At 43.4% G+C, this 19,702-nt stretch overlaps 1 protein-coding gene across 1 annotated transcript in view; it reads left to right on the plus strand.

The window, feature by feature from the left end:
- The first annotated feature begins 1,076 nt into the window (after positions 1-1,076).
- The window catches only part of LOC101725109 (ribose-phosphate pyrophosphokinase 1), a 30,028-nt gene continuing 11,402 nt past the window's right edge, over positions 1,077-19,702 (plus strand). The window contains exons 1-2 of the mRNA XM_004861460.4: positions 1,077-1,353; positions 17,716-17,899. Coding sequence (XP_004861517.1) covers positions 1,232-1,353; positions 17,716-17,899 — 306 coding nt within the window. The 5' untranslated portion in view covers positions 1,077-1,231. The remainder of the gene's footprint in view (positions 1,354-17,715; positions 17,900-19,702) is intronic.

Here is a 19,702-nt window from a genome sequence, read left to right on the forward strand (position 1 = left end):
GCCTTTGAAGCTCACATGAGGGAGGCAGAGGTATTGAAAACTAGGTTTTCATTGGGAGGCTGAGGCAGGACGATCATCATGAGTTCGAGGCCAGCCTGGGCTACAAAGGGAGTTCAAGGCCAGACTGAACTACACAGTGAGACCCTGTCTCAACAAAACAAAACAAAACATCAACAAAAAAACCACTAGGTTTTCTGATTCCTACAGGGCTCTTTCTGGAGTCCCATAGTATACTATATTTTCTTTCCTTTCCAAGGGTTAGATAAATCAGACCTTTACTGTCCAGACGTTTTGGAAAATCCACTCTTTCATTTGTTTGAACATACTTGGTCTCAGCGTTAAAAATAAAACACAACTTTCCCTGTAGTGTCTGTGGATGACTCAGGTAGCCTGCCTTCTGTCACTTTCCCCTTGGAATTTGTCTTCCAGGCAAAGACAGCACTGTGGAATATGAAGAGTTAAAAATCTCTTTGGATGCGCTAAGGTTTTGAGTGTCTCTGTGATGTAAAATTCTGCCTCATCCTTATAAAGAAGTAAAAATCTCGTTCAGAAACCTACACGTTCTTGTAGCTGCCATCCAGATTTTCTTTGTTTTGTTTTGGTACACGGGGATCGAACTTGGGTCCCCGCGCTTGCGCAGTAGGCGGAGAAACCACTGAGCTAAATCTCCGGCCCGATCCAGATTTTCTTTAAAGGAAACTATAAACCAGAGCCAGTCTTCGGTTTTTTTTCGCTAAAGAAGATAAACAAAAAAAGCAAGCGCAGCTGACTTCTCATTTGGAGGAAAGAGCTTGCCCTGCCCGTCACCCAAAACCCGCCACCCACATCCTCTCGCCAGCAGGCAAGCTTCACCGCTCCAGCTAGCATTTCACACACCCCCACCCCCACCCGCGCCCGCGCCCGCGCCAGCTACCAGGAGGCGGGGCTATTTCTTCCTCTCGCTCCAGTTTGCACCCTCCAGCCAATACCTGAAAGAACTGGAGGGAGGTGACGCTAAGCCAAGACTCCGCCCCTCTCCGTGGTTCAGCAAATCGAAGACGGCGGAGGTGTGGCCTTCCCGCTGATCCCGCCTTCGGGCGCTAGGTAATTTAGAGCGGCGTGCCGGGCGGGAATGTAAGATGGCGGAGTAGCAACGCGAAGCTTTCGGTATAAGTGTCTGGGTGGAGTTCGGTTCCCGTCTCCACAGCAGCTGTAATCGTTGAGCGAAGAGAGCCTAGGGTGGTTGCTCAAGATGCCGAATATCAAAATCTTCAGCGGCAGCTCCCACCAGGATTTATCCCAGAAGATCGCTGACCGCTTAGGCCTGGAGCTGGGCAAGGTGGTGACTAAGAAATTCAGCAACCAGGAGACGTGGTAAGGGCGAAATTGGGACCCTGAGCGGTCCTCACCAGGCCAGGCGGTTGGGGGCCTGTGGGCTGGAGCCTCCGCGGGAGTTCCGGGGAACTGGGGGAGGGGGAAAAGGGCAGCTCTGAGGAGGGTGCCCGTGGGCTCTTTCCCGTTATTTTACCTCTCTCGGGAGGGTCACACTTATTCTCACCATGCGGTGGGGTGGAATCAAGATGGAGCATCAGGCAAAGCTGCTCGCCTTGAAGGTAAGGATGGAGACCCGATGCGGGGATAGTGGCTGCCCATAGCGATGGGAGGGAACAGATGCTTAGCCTCAGCCCTGCAGACACGTGGCTTTGTCTCTTCACTGTGGAGCCACTAGGCTGGACCGGGTTGCTCCAGCTCTTGGGCTCTTGTGCGTCGTGCATCGGAGAACCTTCTGAGCCCTCCTGGTCTTTTTTTCTAAAGTCTAAAAGCAGTTTTTCAGTTCGGAATGGTATCGGTCCCGTTTGGTTTTAAGAGAAACTAATGTTTTGTATTAAGGGCGCGAAAATACTGCTTGACAACTTCCCTTAGATTGGCAGGCGTTGGCTTTTCACATCATCAGAATTTACCAAGTAATCGGAGCCAACCTTGCGTTAAATCTAGCTGATTGGACAAAGTGATGTATTAGCTTTGGATCCGCGATACCCAGCTTGAGTCATCCCCAAAATCTTAGGGAACTTTAGCTTTGGAACCGAATCTTTGACTTTCCCCAGTGCAGCTACTGGTACTGATAATACATCAGGATATTTTTCAGTAACAGCCTCCTGTCACTGTTGTGTGTATATATGTGTGTGTGGGTGGGTGGTGGGTGTGGGGGTAAGGACAATTTTGTACCTGAATGTTAAAATATTTTTTCTGTACTTTTGATTAAACCCAGGGCCTTTACACACTGAACTACATCCTCAGCCCTTTAACAATTTTTATTTTTCAAGCCTGATATGGTGGCACACCCCAGCACTGGCAAGGCTGAGGCAGAATAAAACTACATTGCAATTTAAATTTTTTTCATTGCCTTGCCAGTAAAATTTCCCCACTTCCACCCTCCACAAGCACCATTAGACCGTGTTAGATAAATAACTCGATTACCTACTTCTATCAGTTCTTCCAGCTAAGTGCAGGATCTTCTGGTCCTGATAAATGCTTTTGTTACGTATCAATCCAGAGAATTGCCCGTAAACATATAGTCATCTGGTAGTGCTGGTTTTCACCCAATGATCAGCAAAATTAAGATTATTTCAAATGTTTTTCACTTTAAATGCTTTTTACTTTTTTGCTTCTGTACTTTTTTGAGATAGAGTTCTCACTATGTAGTTCAGCCTGGCTTTGAACTCACTACCTAGCCCAAGCTGGCCCTTGTGGCACTCCTGCTTCAGCCTCCAAGTGCTGGGATTGATTATGGGTGTGCACTGCCAAGCCCAGGTCTTTTGCTTCTTTAAACCACTTTACAAGCAACTTTCCTTATCTTTTTCACACCTAGTTAATAGAGTATTCATCTGTAATGAATAGTCCAGGCTTGATGGCATGTGCCTGTAATCCCAGCCTGGGCTATGCAGTGAGTTCAAGGCCAGCTTGACTTACATGGTGTTGTGTCCAGATTGTGAAGTCCCAGAGACCACCAGGAGGCCGTTTCTGATGTAAGCACACAAGGGTCGTTTATTTAAGTTTAAGCAGGGACTCTCAACTGTCACCGACACAGCGGATCGAGATTGAGAGCCCTGAGTCCCTAACTAGCAGGGTTTTTATTGAGAATACAACAAGCTTTGGTTATTAGTAGCCAGGTGATTGGTTAATACTCAATACATATGAAGTGTAGGGTTTTGGTTGGCTAGGCTTTGGGGGTCGAAGGGGATTACGTATTGGTTTTTGTGAGGGAGAAAAGGGGCAAAGATTAACGGCCGGTTGTTACTTGTTACATACTGATCGTTAGCAGATCCACTAATGGCCGCATCTATCTTGTGTGGACAGTCAGCTCATTAACTGTTTATCCTACAGATAGTGTGTCTGGAACGCTCTCTCCCCGGGTACACAGGTGGTTGGGTAATAAACTCAGGAATTTCAAGTGGTGAATTCCTAGTTTAAGCACAAATTTGAGAGAACAAAGGAGACGGCTCCAAAATGGAGTCATTTTGGTCCCACATTTCCCCCTTCTCATGATGTTATAGAGGGCCAATCATGGGCCTCTGGGGGTTAATTTTATCAAGTCGGTAGGAATTGGCTGGTATTGGGACCTGAGCACCATTAACTGAACAGCGTTAATTTGTTTTTTGATGAACGAAACTAGTCTATTGAGTATACAAGGTCTAAAGGTCAACAGTAGTAACACGATAAGCAAGGGGCCTAGCAGGGTAGAGATTAGGGTAGTTAGCCAAGGGGAAGAATTAAACCAAGATTTGAACCAGTTTTGAGATAGTTCTCTTTTTTGTTTACGTTTGGCGATGTCCTCCCTAACTTTAGCCATGGACTCTTTGACCACTCCTGAATGATCTACATAGAAGCAACATTTTTTACCTAAGGCAACGCAGAGTCTTTCCTGTAGAAGGGGGTGTCTCGTAATATTGTCCTGTGAATTACATGGTTGTAACCCGGTGTTTGTGAATCGACCGGGGGGAGGGTACACCCCTTTTTTGTTTTCCCACATTCAGGCCTTCCCCGTGACTCTAGGCTCCAGTGTCCGATATCCCAGCTGCCAGTGGCTAGCCGACAGAGATCAAACTCTAGAGCAGGCCACCAGGTTAATGGTGGGCTCACTTTGGACGAGCTGTTAATAATGTCACCTGTGGCGGTATTGATGATCATCCAGGTTAAATTTAGGGGAGCATGTGGGTTCTGTCTTCCTAAAATCGGTGTCAAAAGTACAGTTACCACAATCATGACCGTCGACGACGCAGCTTGAGTTTGAGGGGATTGTCTTGGTCTTTGGACACCTGTCATGATGGAACGAAGTCCTCTAGGACAGCGTGAGGATCTGCAAGGCGAACGTGGGTGTAGTGCACCCACGAGGCAATCCCGTCGACCTTGAGAGCGGTGGGCGTGGTCAGGACTGTGACGTAGGGTCCTTTTTAACGGGGCTCAAGGTCTTTTTGTCGGTGTCTCTGGACGAAGACCCAGTCTCTTGGTCGATAGCGATGGGTCTCGGGAGGCGGTCCAGTTTGATATAAGGCTTCTAATTTAGGCCAGATATCTTCGTGCACACTTTGGAGGCTTTTTAAAGAAAGTAACAACTTTTGGTCATCAAATTTAACAAGCACATTTGATTGAAGGTTGGGAATAATGGGAGGGGGAATTTTAAACATGATTTCAAAGGGAGTTAATCTCATCTTATAGGGTGAATTGTGTACCCTATAGAGGGCGAAGGGAAGGAGAGTCACCCAGTCACCGCCAGTCTCTAAGGTTAATTTAGTTAAGGTCTCTTTTAATGTTCTATTTATCCTCTCTACCTGTCCTGAACTTTGGGGTCTGTATGTACAATGTAATTTTTAATCTGTCCCCAATATCTGTGCTAGGGTTTGACTCACCTTGGAAATAAAGGCGGGTCCATTATCTGATCTTAGCATTACTGGAAAACCATACCTTGGCAGGATGTCTTCTAGCAGTTTCTTAGTCACACTTCGCGCTGTTTCATGTTTGGTAGGAAACGCTTCTGTCCATCCTGAAAAAGTGTCTACAAAAACTAACAAGTATTTATAACCATATCTTTTAGGTTTTACCTCGGTGAAGTCCAATTTTCAATAGGCTCCAGGTCGGCTTTTTTTCAGCCTATTTTCTGGGTTGGCCCTATTGTGGGTGGCATTTGTCAATTGACAGGCTTTGCAGGTAGCAACAATATGTTTAATTTTAGAATTAGCATCACGGATCTTAATTTTAGCATGTCTCAGGAGATCTTGTATTTTTCGAGTGTCCATGTGGGTGGTCCAGTGCATCTTGGAGAGAACTTGTTCTCCCAGCGCTTTAGGCAAGATGACTTTATAATCAGAAGATTTTTACCACCCGTTGAGGCACTGAGGCATAGGTAATTGTTTTATCCAATTTAAATCTTTTTTAGTGTACTGGGGTTTTTTTGGTAGGGCTGCACTTCTCAGATCGGGCAGCTGAGTGGCCAGTGTCAGATTAATCTTTAAGGCTATTTCTCGGGCTGTCTGGTCAGCCAAATTATTTTTTCTGGCAATTGGAGTGTCGCCTTTTTGGTGTCCTGGGCAATGGATAATGGCTAATTTTTTAGGTAGCCAGAGGGCTGTTAAGAGGGCAAGGATCTCTTTTTTGTTTTTAATAGTCTTTTTTTTAGCTGTCAGGAGTCCCCTTTTTTTGTAGATGGCCCCATGGACGTGTGCAGTGGCAAAGGCATACCGGCTATCTGTGTATATATTTAACTTTTGGCCCCGTCCTAGAGTCAATGTCTTGGTCAGAGCTATGAGCTCCGCCCGTTGTGCTGAGGTCCCGGTGGGCAATGGTTCTGTCCAAATGACCTCAGTCTCTGTCACCACTGCTGTTCTTGTATACCTGCGGCCATCACGAACAAAGCTGTTCTCATCAGTGTACCAGGTATCATCTGTATCTGGCCATGGTTGGTCACTCAGATCTGCTCGAATTCTATGTACCTGGGCTAGGATGTCTGTGCAGTCGTGAAGCGGAGCCTCCAAGTTCGGGTCTGGCAACAGTGTGGCTGGGTTTAAAGCAGCCGGGGCCTGAAAGACAACTTGGGTTGGATTTAGGAGTAAGCTCTGGTAGTGGGTCAGGCGAGCATTACTGAGCCATTGATCCGGAGGCTGTTTTAGGACTCCCTCAATAGCGTAAGGGGTGGTCACGCACAGTTCTTGGCCTAATGTCAACTTGTCAGCATCTTTGACCATTAGAGCCACTGTTGTAATCATTCTTAGACACGGGGGCCATCCTGATGTAACTGGATCAAGTCTTTTTGATAGGTACGCCACTGGGCGGTGCCATGGCCCTAGATGTTGGACCAGGACGCCCTTAGCGACTCCTTTGTTTTTATCAATGTAAAGGTGGAATGGCTTAGTAATATCGGGCAAGCCCAAGGCTGGTGCCGTCAGCAAGGCTGTTTTAATTTGATCGAAAGATTTTTGTAGCTTTTCTGTCCATTGAAAAGCCTGATTGTCTTTGGTTGTCTCGTAAAGGGGCCTTGCGAGCTCTGTGAACCCCGGTATCCATAGGCGGCAGAAGCCCGCCGATCCCAAGAACTCTCTGACTTTTTGAGGAGAATCTGGTGTGGGTATCTTAAGAACTGTCTCTTTTTTAGCATCCGACAGCCATCTCTTTCTTTTTCTAAGCATGTACCCCAAGTAGCTTACCTCGGGTTTGCAGATCTGGGCCTTTTTGGCGGACGCCCGGTACCCCAGTTTTCTTATGACTATCAAGAGTCTCTTGGTTCTACTTAGGCAGTCTTTTCGCGTTTTAGCTGCTATGAGGAGGTCATCTACATATTGTAACAGAGTTAGTTGGGGGTTCTGGAGGTGAAACTCACCCAGGTCTTTATGTAGGGCCTCGTCGAAGATGGTGGGAGAGTTTTTGAATCTTTGGGGTAATCGGGTCCATGTCAGCTGTCTGTTGAGGCCTTGTTCTGGGTCACTCTATTTAAATGCAAAGATGTGTTGGCTTTTGGGTGTTAGCGGAAGACTAAAAAAAGCATCTTTGAGATCTAAGACTGTGTACCATCGATGGCTCGGGGGAAGTGAACTCAAAAGGATGTATGGATTAGGCACTGTGGGGTGGATGTCCATAACCCTCTTGTTCACTTTCCGGAGATCCTGTACTGGCCGATAGTCATTAGAATGAGGTTTTTGCACTGGCAACAAGGGGGTGTTCTAGGCTGATTGACAAGGCCTAAGAATCCCCTGAGCAAGCAACCTCCTGATGTGTGGAGTTATTTCCTTCTGGGCCTCTAGGGGCATAGGATATTGGCGAACTTGTACAGGATCTGTCCCAGGTTTTATTTCCACAAACACTGGTGTTCTGTGTGCAGCTAACCCCATGCCTCCAGTCTCTGTCCATGTTTGTGGGAACATGGTGAGCCATTGTTCCATGTCAGGATCAGGAGGGGCCCTCTTCTGATGTAGCAGATATTTATCTTCTAGGTTTATGGTTAGTACCTGAATGGGCCTTCTCTCTTGATTAAGGACTTTTGTACCCCCGGGTTGGAAATGAATTTGAGCCCCTAATTTAGTAAGTAAGTCTCTTCTCAATAAGGGGTAGGGGCAGTCTGGTATAATCATAAATGAGTGGGTTACTTGGCCCACTCCCAAGTCTACTGTTCTTTGGGTTGTCCATGAATACTTTTTCATGTCTGTAGCTCCTTGAACCCAGGAGGTCTTATCAGAATCATGGCCACATGGTTTAAGTAGGACTGAATGTTGAGCCCCTGTATCCACTAGGAACTCGATAGGTCTCCCCTCCACTTTTAGGGTTACCCTGGGCTCGGGGAGGGGTGTCGAACCCTGTCCCCCCTAATCATTTAATTTATCCATAGCCAGGATAGGGGCCTTGGGGCGTCCCTCTTGTTGTTTTTTTTTGGGACAGTCTCTGGCCCAGTGTCCATATTCTTTGCAATGAGCACATTGATTTTTCCCCAACTGGGGGCGCTCTCTGTGTCTCTCTTTGTTTTTTTTTTTTCACCTCAATCTTTTTTAGTCTACGTTCACGTTCCTTCTGTTTTTCCGCAGTGGCAGCCAGAAGGATCCGAGCTAAGTTTCGGGTCTGGCGGTCATCAGCTTTTTCTCGTTTCTCCTCTGCGGTTTCTCTATTGTTATATACTTTTTCTGTCACTGTCACTAAGTCTTGAATACTCTTTTTTCTTAACCTATCTACTTTTTGTAACTTTCTCTTAATGTCTGGCGCCGCCTGGTTGACAAAATGTATTATTACAGCTGTCTTTGTCTCAATTGTTTCTGGGTCCATAGGAGTGTACCTACGAAAAGCTTCCTGCATTTTTTTTAGGAAAGCAGCAGGGCTTTTATCTAACTTTTGTTGTACATCCCCTACCTTAGCCAAATTTGTAGGCTTCCTCGCTGCTGCTTTCAGACCTTTTAATAGAGCCTGGCGATAGACCCGAAGCCTCTCCTTACCTTCCGCCGTGTTGAAGTCCCAGTTGGGTCGGGACAGAGGAAAAGAAGTGTTGATAGTGTCAGCATTGGTGGTGGGTTGACCATTGTCACCAGGAACCAATTTTTTGGCCTCATTTTGGATCTTCTCTCGTTCTTCAGTGGTGAACAGGACCTGCAGAAGCTGTTGACAGTCATCTCAAGTGGGCTGATGGGTAAACAAAACAGTTTTTAACAGGTTAGTCAAATCTCTAGGGTTATCAGAGAAATTGGCATGTTGTCGGCGCCAACTATAAAGATCACTTGTAGCAAAGGGCCAGTAATGGTGAGGCTGGTTTTCATGTTCATCAGGGGGCCCTATCGCTCGCAGCGGACAAACAGTAGAGTCTGCTGGTCCTGCCGGCGAGGCGGCGCGCCGGTGACGAGTATTTTGGGCGGGACCATTACAGTTGCCAGCACCCGGGGCGGGCTCTTTTTCTCTAGCCCCGGCTGGGACTGGGTCATTTCTTTCAGCCTGTTGTTGCAGAAGAGAGGATAGAGAGTAAGGGGGAGGGAAAATAAGATCTTTTTCGGTCCCTCCCTGGAGGACAGGGTAGAGTGGCGCGGTCGGCTTGGTTTCAGTCTGTTCCTCATCATCGCGCCCTCTAGGAGTCTTTTTACTGGCTGTCAGGATTAACTCTGGCTGTTGTTGTTGTGAAGGCAAAAAAGGCTTAACCCATGGGGGTGGGTTAGAGATCAGAAATTTCCAAATGGCAATGTAGGGTACCTGGTCGGGATGAAGGATGGCTTTACAAACTCTGTGTATAATTTGTAAATCAAAAGTTTCCTCGGGGGGCCATCCTACCCCAAGGGTGGGCCACTCCGAGCTACAGAGGGTGATGAACCTAGCCTTTTTAATTTTTAAACTTAGGTTACGAGCACTCTCCCTAACTTTCTTGAAATGATCTTTCATGAGGGAAAGAGGGGTAGTCACAGTCTGTCCCATCGTCTCAGTCCAAGTCAGTACAACACACAGACAAACACAACAGAAAAAAACACGCGAGACAAAACCGTCCTCCGCCTGATCGGAGGCAATGTAAATGGGACGACGGCCTCCTGCCGTGCCGCGGGAGCGACCCGCACCATCCCTCTAGGAGTCTCACTGACTCGTACTCTTGGGGCACTCCGTCCCCACCAGCGGAATCTGGAACGTCTTTCAGGATCCCGGGTCGGCGGCCCTTGCAGCGCGTCCACCTAGACCGTCTGCCGACCTTCTCAGAAAATAGGCCCAGACTTTACAAACACAAAAAACACTCACCAGCCGGCATTGACCCTCCGGTACGGGAGTCTTGAAGGTCTTGGGATTCCGGACGAGCCCCCAAATGTTGTGTCCAGATTGTGAAGTCCCAGAGACCACCAGGAGGCCGTTTCTGATGTAAGCACACAAGGGTCGTTTATTTAAGTTTAAGCAGGGACTCTCAACTGTCACCGACACAGCGGATCGAGATTGAGAGCCCTGAGTCCCTAACTAGCAGGGTTTTTATTGAGACTACAACAAGCTTTGGTTATTAGTAGCCAGGTGATTGGTTAATACTCAATACATATGAAGTGTAGGGTTTTGGTTGGCTAGGCTTTGGGGGTCGAAGGGGATTACATATTGGTTTTTGTGAGGGAGAAAAGGGGCAAAGATTAACGGCCGGTTGTTACTTGTTACATACTGATCGTTAGCAGATCCACTAATGGCCGCATCTATCTTGTGTGGACAGTCAGCTCATTAACTGCTTATCCTACAGATAGTGTGTCTGGAACGCTCTCTCCCCGGGTACACAGGTGGTTGGGTAATAAACTCAGGAATTTCAAGTGGTGAATTCCTAGTTTAAGCACAAATTTGAGAGAACAAAGGAGACGGCTCCAAAATGGAGTCATTTTGGTCCCACAATGGCAAGACCTTGTCTCAAAAAAGCATCTGTAGGGCCAGGGATTTAGGTCAGTGGTACTGCCTGCCTTGAAAGCACAAGGTCCTGAGTTCTATCCTGAGTACCCCCCCCCCAAAAAAACCCATCTGTAATGGATAGCTTCTTGGATTAGCATGTTGCTGATTGTAATACAAATGATCACACAAACACTACTGCCTTTTGTAACAGGGCAATAATCATTCAAAAGGACCTTGCAAGCTGCTTTCTCTAGCTTTGACCACACCATTATGGCTCATGGGCCTTAATAAAGACAAAGTAGGACCATACAGTAAAGGGCAGGACAATATTTTTCATTTAGAGGTTTTCTTTGGTCTCTATATTGTTCAGTCCTTTTTTCCTATGCTTTCAGGAGAAATATGAACACTATTTTCTCCTTGTTTTAATCTTTCCAGCCTCTGCATAATGCAGCGCACCAGAAACTGAAGCCATGTTGGTGGTAGTTGGGAGGGTGCATGGGGAACAACTTAGTTTTAAACTAATTGATCTCAGTTAAGCCCAACGTGGGTAATTACTGACAGGTTAGTTTCCTTGTTTCTGGTTTAATCATTAGCTTTTTGGTTCTATAGATATTCTGAAATCTTCACTGAACATAAAGATGTTTCCTAAGGAGACTCCTCCCCACATACCCATTTTTCCCCTAAGCTGCAGAAATTATAATTTCCCCAGTGACCCTTGGGTTGGTTTGTTTTGGAGATATCCTGAAGATTGAACCCAGGACCGTTCCCACTGAGCTACATCTGCAGCCCTTTTTTGTTTTGTGTTTTTGAGACTGGGTCTCTGTGTAGTTCAGGCTGGCCTTGAGTTTGATGATCCTCTTGCCTTAGCCTCCCTAGTGCTGGGATTACAGGCAAGTGCCATCACACTGGTTTAGCCCTTTGTTTTATTTTGTTTTTGTAGTTCAGACTGGCCTTGAACTCACTATGGTACCCAGGCTGGCCTTAGACTCTGCCATCCTCCTGCCTCAGCCTCCCAAGTGCTAGGATTACAGGCATGCACCACCATGTCCTACTTAGCCCTCTGTTTTAATTTTTTTTTTGCTGGTACTGGGGATCAAACTCAGGACCTTGTGCTTGCCAGGCAGGTGCAGCACCACTGAGCTAAATCCCCAGCCCTTGTAGCTTTTCTTTTGAAACCAGAATCAACCTGTGCTGTCTAGTTATTTAGGAAATATACATTCACATAGAAAATATACATAAATTTACAATTTGTGTGGATGTGTGTATACTTACATTCACACAGAAGTTAAAGTGCTGGGATCAGAGAAGCTGGATTTGAATCTCATCACCCAAGATAACTTCACATTTTGATTTATGACCTCCCACGTTTCTTTGTGTAAATGAGTGTTTATATTACTTTTCCCAAAATGTAAAGCAAGCTTTCTTCACTTAGCAATTTATTTTGAATGATTTTCTTCTTCAATATTTAGTTTAATGTATAGCAAATGCTTAAGTGCTGGTTTCTGAGTTACACCTTGACTATACTGTATTTAATCCTCTCAACAGTGCCCTTTATATTCTGGTTTTACAAAAGAGGGAAATGAGTTTCAGAGATTAACTCTAGATATGGATCTAGATATTGCTATGCTTTCAAATTTTTGCTGGTATTCAGTCCATTTTGTTATTTTGCTTTGACTGAGAGGGGAAAACTTACTTTAGGTAACACTCAATTAACCCGAGGGAACATATGGTAGTATCACCTTCCGAATTGCTGAGCTAGGTCTTTCTACCTTACAGTCTCTTAGGAGCAAATAGGTTTAAGGGCACAGCTGTTCCATCAGTTATTGGCATAGCTATTTATCTCAAGATACAGAGGAGACCATAAGAATAATGTTAATTCTATCTGTCTATCAATTGTATTGGGGATTGAACCTAGCACCTTAGCACTGAGCTACATTCCCAGCCCTTTGTTTTTATTTTGAGACTGGGTCTTGTTAAGTTGCCCAGACTGGGCTAGAATACAACTTGGAATCCTGCCTCAGTCTCCTAGAATGCTGGGATTACAAGTGTGTGCTACCACACAGGAGATTTTTAGAGGATCCATTGAACTGTTTATTGATCATTCTGTGTAATCTCAATGTAGTTTATGGGCTTTTAAGGCTTTGTCAAAGTGAAACTAGAATTATGTCCAATAAATCGAGGCAGTGGCCTAGTTTACTTGTGCCATCTTTTTTTTTTATCAGTGTTGAGGATGTACCCAGGGATGCTCTACCACTGAGATATACCCTCAACCTGCTTGTGAGCCAGACTTGCTGTGTAGGCCAGGCTGGCCTCAAACTATCAATTTGCTTCAGCCTCCCAAATAGCTTGGATTATAGGCACATTCCACCATGCCTAACTCTTGTTTTATTTTCATGAATCTCTTTCATAGACTTCCAGGTACAAAACCTTAAGAATTTCATGGGTTGGATCCTTAAATTAGGATACTGAGTAACACTTTAAATGTCCAATATATAACTACTTTGTGGGCATTTTCTATATTGACTAATATCTGAGGAATTTTTCACAGTGGTCTAGGAATGTTGTTTTCTAATCTTACTTGAAAATAAAGCATAGGGCCGGGAATTTAGCTCAGTGGTGCTGCTGCCTGCCTCACAAGTGCAAGGTCCTGAGTTCAATCCTCGGTACCAAAAAAACAAAAATAAAGAAAATAATAAAGCGTTAAAAGCACAGAGGAAGAGATGGTTAAGCCCATTCCTTATACTCTCTTGAATTGGAGTGTTAAGTCCCAATTAGAGAACCTAACTCTGGCCATTGAATACCTGGAGTCCAGATGATAAATCTGTGTTCTTGACAGAAACATAGGCCTCTGATACCAGAATGTAGAAGGCAAAGAGACCTTATTGGAAATCACTCTGCTTGGTTTTTTTGTCCCAGGGAAATGGACATCTTGGTCAAGCTGAAGTGTACCATAGAAGAATATGGGGAGGTTTAGAATTTTCTGAGCTTCGAAGTTGCTCAATTATTGGAAGTACTTGGTCAAAACCCAAGTTGTGTACCATAAAACAAAAGAGTATCTCTTAGCCTGGGATTTCTCAAAGTTTATAGTACAGAAAATCTGAGGAATCCCTTTGAACAACCACTGCTTCTTCTTTGCCACAGGGAGTAACTTATAAAACTTGGTCACCTCCAGGAGGTATTAATGCTGACCATTTGAATTTTCAAAAAAATTTTAATATATTTATCCTGGTAGATCAAAATCCTAATAGAGATGGTTTCTCTTCTCTTTATACTGTCTTCAATATAAGGTGTGCATCTTACAGCACATCTCAGTTCAGTTCCTCTATCACACTAGCCACATTTACACTTTGGTAAACGTGAAGGTTATTATTCTGGAACCCTCCCCCCCTCCTGTCCTGTGTATGTGAATTTTGAAGAATGTCTTCGGAAAGCAGTTTTGCCATTGGCGTAGTGGACATTGCCAGCAGATTTAGTTAGTTGATTTTTGGTAATTGATAAAATGTCTTCAGCATAGAGGATATGATATATATCCTTCTGTTTTATTGTTTTTGTTTTTGCTTTTTTGTGGTACTGGAGATTGAACCCAAGAGCACTGAGCCACACACATACCCCAGCCCTGTTTATTTTTTAATTTTGAGACAAAGTCCCACAGAGTTACCCAGACTGTCCTCAAACTGTCTGTCCTCTTCTCTTGGCCTCCAAGTAGCTGGGGTTACAGGTGTGTGCTGCCACAACTGGTTAGTTAATAGGATTTTTTTTTTTTTGAGACAGGGTCTCATTATGTAGTTCAGGCTGGCCTCTACTCATGGTGATCCTCCTGCCTCAGCTTCTTGAGTGCAGGGAATACAGGCATGTGCCACCACGCCTGGTGGGTTAAGTCACTTTTTTTTTTTTGTACTGGGGATTGAACTCGGAACCTTGTGCTTGTGAGGCAGGTGGCAGAACCACTGAGCTAAACTGACGAGTCACTTTTAATCTTACAGGTTCTCCAGACATCACACTTGATAAGATGGCCAGGGAATTTATTTTTATTGGAAACCTGAAAGGTGAATGAGGAAATTGTAGAAAGAGCATTCGGTGCACAGAAGCTATAGAGTAGAATAGGTTGTGTTGAAAAAATGTAGTGTGTAGCTAATGGATGACAAGCTAGGGAGAAAATATTTTGAGATGAGCTATTTTCAAGTTAACTTAAAATTGGAGCTCTCCAGGTTCCCTCAGTCTTTCATAGCTTCTTAGAAAATAATACAACTGAACTAGGTTCTTGTGTCTTTGACCACAGAAGTGCCTTTCTGTTTAAGTTATATGGAGGAAAGGTTAGAAGTGTCTTTTTTTTAATACTACTTCTGTGACCTAAGGCCTTTTTGTTTTGTTACTGTATTTTGTTTTGGTTTTCGTACTGGAGATTGAACCCAGGGCTTTTTCTAATGAGCTACATCCCCAGCCCTTTTATTTTGAGACAGTCTTGCTCAGTTGCACAGGTTGGGCTCAAACTTGCAGTCCTGCTCCCTAAGCCTCCCAAAGTGTTAGAATTACAGGTGTGTGCCACCATGTACAGCAACATGACGCCAGTTCTCATCAAGGGCTGCAGTGAAGGTTTATTCAAGTATACACAAGGTATAAAGTGGTAAAGCACTTGCCTAGCATGTACAAGGCCCTAGGTTCAATCCCCAGCACCACAAAAATTACTGAATTTTAAGATAACGGTAGATTTACATACAATTGTAAGGAATTATACAGAGAAATGTAGTGTGTCCAGTAACAAGTTTTTCCCAGCTTCTTATGGGTTTTTTTCCCCAAGCTATAGTTTTCTTGTACAATTTTGATACAGTATAACACACTGACCCTGAAATAGTCAAGACACAAAGTCATCCTGTCACCCCAAGGATCCTTCCTGTTGCCCTGTGGTAACCACATCCACTTTTGTTCTCCTCCCCCTCAGTATTCATTTTATTATTGCCTTTGGTTTTGTATCTGTCTCGTTTTGTTAATACTAGTCTTATAAAATGAGGTAGAAAGTGTTCCCTCATGTATTTTCTGGAAAAGATTGTGCAAAATGTTTGGTAGAATTCTCCAGTGAAATTGTCTTTATTTTATTAGTCTTCCTGGAGGTTTATCCATTTTATTGATTCCCATTTCCCCCCCCACCCTCAGCCATCTTTGTTTCATTGACTTTTCTCTATTTCTCTATTTTCAATTTTATTGATTTCAGCTCTTATATTTTCTTCTTTTGCTCGTTCCTCTAATTTGCTCTTTTTCTGGTTTCTTAAGGTAGGAACTTAGATTATTCACTTCAACAATAATGTATTTGTAGCATAAGGATCCATACTATAAAATCCTAATTTTTTTGGTACTAGCTGCCAGGAGTCTCATTTTTCCTATTTTATTTATTTATTTATTTATTTTTTTGTACCGGGGATTGAACTCCGTCCTTGTGCTTGCGCGGCAAGTGGCAAAACCACTGAGCTAAATCCCCGGCCCATCCCTATTTTAAATTGGTTTCTCTTTTAGTTTTTTTTTTTTGCGTGTGTGTGTGTGTGTGTGTGTGTGTGTGTGTGTGTGTGTCTGAGAACCAAACCCAGGGCCTTGTGCATGCTAAGCTGACATTCTGCCACTGAACCTATGCCACTAACATCCATTTGCTTTTATTTTTCTTGCATTACAGTTTAAACTAACTTGCCTTTCCCCAAAACAACAATAAAGTAAAAATAAAAAGGAAACAATATAAACTAACAATTTTTTTTTTGGTTTTTTTGGTTTGTTTTGGTACCAGGGATTGAACTCGGCCCTTGCACTTACGGGGCAAGTGGCAGAACCACTGAGCTAAATCCCCGGCCCACAATATTCTTTCTAAAAGTAGGAGTTCTTCAATAGCTACTTGGACTAGAAAGGAACAAATGATTCTCTATCAGCTTCTTTTTTGAAAATTTTAATTCAAGAGTATTGGGTAGTTTTTGGTGTACAAGCCTGACACTTTTTCAAAGAGGCATGAGAAGAATTTATTAGAGGAAGATATAGGATGCACTTGAGCAGAGTGTGAGTGCTCAGAGAAATGAGGTACTCATAATAGAACCTTTGCAGATTGTGATAGAAGTTTATCTTTCAGGATTCCTCTTGAAGTTGTTTTTAGGGAGAGAGAGTTTTTGGGTAAGAGTGATATAATAGACATAGGAATGCTGAGGATTTAGCTCAGTGACACAGTGCCTGCCTGGCAAGCACAAGGTCCTGTGTTCAATTCCTGGTATCAAAAATAAATAAACAAACAGAGGAGTTTCTGAAGCTACCAGTGAAATTGTAATAAATGTGTGGATTTTTTTTTTTTTTGGTACCGGGGATCAAACTTGTGCTTGCGAGGCAGGTGCACTACCACTGAGCTAAATCCCCAGCCTGTATCTTTTATTTAATAAGTATATTGCCTTTTGATTTGAACTGGTGTTCAGTAGACATTATTAACCATTCTGATCTTATCTACAGACACACACCTAATTTACCTAGAGGATTGGTTGAGTATATGATCTTTGGAGGGGGGGGGTCGCTATTTGGGATTGAACCCAGAGGCACTCTACCACTGAGCTACATCTCTAGCCCCTGACTTTTCAAAACAAGTTTTTCTTGGGCCAGGGATGTAGCTCAGTGGTGCCACCACTTGCTTCGCAAGCCCAAGGTCCCGAGTTCAATCCCAAGTACCAAAAATGTTTTTCTTGGTGGGGACCCAATTATGGGTGTGGAATTTTCATTATATGGTAAAACATAGCCCCCTCCATAGTTGGAATAATTTCCTATGGAGTTTTTATTAAACAAAACTTAATGATTAGATCAGAATATAGTTAGCACAGGAGAAAGTCAAGGACCACATCTCTTTTATTCACTGTTGTGACCTTAGCTCTATGACTAGCATATAAGCATTTAGTATTAAGTGAATTGCCAGTGTGGCAGAGGTGGTACTGTCTTCTTCAGAAAGCACCATTATAGAGCAGTGGTGATTAATTCCTTGTAGTTCTACTACTTTTGTTATGTATGGATTATGTAATAGTCATAGGTGATGCTTAATTTGTGTTTACACCACATGGCCACTTCCTGAAATTATGGTCCAAGTATTTGTGAGTACTTTAGACTCAAGTTAACTAATCTTTTTCATGTGATATCATTTGTAGAAACTCATAATATTTGTATAGTACACTGGAGTAAACTGAGCCAGGAAACTGCTTTTGGTCCTTCATGAGATCTCCCAAAGTCTAAGGGAATCATGTCCACATTAGAGCTATAACTCACCCACAGCATGGTCGTGGGGAAGCTATGTTTATTAGACGTTACTTAAAAACCTATTGGTTTTTTTTTTTAAAAAAACAACCTATTGTTTTATGTTCTTTTTCTTCATTTTAGTGTGGAAATTGGTGAAAGTGTACGTGGGGAAGATGTTTACATTGTTCAGAGTGGTTGTGGTGAAATCAACGACAATCTAATGGAGCTTTTGATCATGATTAATGCCTGCAAGATTGCCTCAGCCAGCAGGGTCACTGCAGTCATCCCATGCTTCCCTTATGCCCGGCAAGATAAAAAGGATAAGGTAGGAGCAGAATCCTTTTTCAGCAGGGAAAACAGGAGCATTGCTCAGAGTCACAAAAAGTTCCTTAACTATCAGATACATATTTATGGGTTATTTTAAAAAACATACTTACTTAGGTATTCCCCTATCTTCAAAACAGTAGACATATATTTGGTTTGTATAAAGGAACACATTTGTGTTCTGTTACTTTATTCAAGTCATACATATGTAACTTTCAGTTAGCTCATTAAGACTAAGCCCCAGTCCTGTGGAGAATATTTTTTAAACTATAGTAGATTCTCTGTGCAACTCAGTAGATGTTGTGTTGGGGTGCAACTCAGTAGATGGAGTCCCAGCTACTCAGGAGGCTGAGGATTGCCTGAGCCCAAGCAGTTCAAGAGTATGGGCAATGTAGCAAGACCCTGTCTCAAAAAACAAACACAACCCAGGTTTGGTGGCACACGGCTGCAATCCCAGCACTCTGGGAGGCTGAGACAGGAGAATTGCAACTTTGAGCCGAGCCTGAAGAACCTAGTAAGACCCTGTCTCAATAAAATATAAAGAAAAGAGGTGCGGATGTAGCTCAGTGTGGTGGCCCTGGGTCCAATCACCAGTACTGGGAAAAAAAAAAAAAGAAAAACATGTACACCCCCTCCCCCCAAAAAACCCTATAGTAGATCTTCTCAAGGTGTCCTAAGATTGGGGTCTTGGTGTTGTGACCTTTCATAAAATTTGAAGTCTGTTATATGAATACTTGGTTACACATATCTCACTTATATGGTATATTGAGGAAAAGCAACTACTTAAAACTTAACAAGTCTATTGTAACTTCATTTTTAAAACGTTTTTAATTTTATATTTTAATTTTTTAGATTTTGTGTTACAGAGGGGCAGGGTAAACTCAGGGCCTTCACTTTGAACTACATCCCCAGCCCTTTTTTTTGTTTTTTTAATTTTTAGTCTTAACAGTCTTGTTAAGTCACTAAGTTGCCCAGCTGCACTTGAACTTTCCATCCTTCTACCTCAGCCTCCCAGGGTCCTGGGATTACAGGTGTATAGCACTGTGTCCAGTTTTTGTTTTTCCAGTGCCTTGGATTTGACCCAGAGAGCCCTGAGCTACATCCCCAGCCCTATCTTTAAATTTTTTTTATTTTGAGACAGTCTCACTAAGTTGCCCAGGCTGGCCTTCAAATTGCAATCTTCCTGTCTCAAGCTCCTGAGTAGCTAGGATTAATAGGTATGTACCACCACACCTACCTGCAGTTTGATTGTAATTAATGCCCATTGTTTACACATAGCACCTGGGAGAAAGGTCAATATTTTTACTTCAACTCAGTATAGCATATTATAATAAGGACTTTACTATTTTATTGTGCAACAGGCCTGTTTGCCTTTTATTTAAGGGAGTTGAGGTTGCTGGAAAGTTAACTTCCAGATGATTAAAATAGTGATATAATTTACAAAAGAAAAAATTTCCATTTTGATGTATTCAATTTGGACATGGAATATATTATACAGGTATATCTATATACTAAGACATTTTAATGCAATTATTTAAAAGATATTTTGAGTCTGCTGATTTGAATAATTGAATATTGGAAGCACTTGAATAAGCTGAAAAGATATACATTAAAGAAATGAAGGCAGGTGTGGTTGTGGTGGCACATACCTGTAATCCTAGCGCTTGAGAGGCTTGAGGCAGGGTTTGACCAAAAGTTGGAGGCCAGTCTACTGGCTACATAGTGTCTCAAAAAAGAAAAGAAGAGCCGAGGATTTAGCTCAGTGGTGCCACGCCTGCCTTGCAAGTGAAAAGTCTTGAGTTCA

The sequence above is a fragment of the Heterocephalus glaber genome, unplaced genomic scaffold (genome assembly GCF_053883595.1).
Source record: "Heterocephalus glaber isolate CG9 unplaced genomic scaffold, H.glaber_assembly_v1.0 deba00001613, whole genome shotgun sequence".
NCBI classification, from domain to species: domain Eukaryota; kingdom Metazoa; phylum Chordata; class Mammalia; order Rodentia; family Bathyergidae; genus Heterocephalus; species Heterocephalus glaber.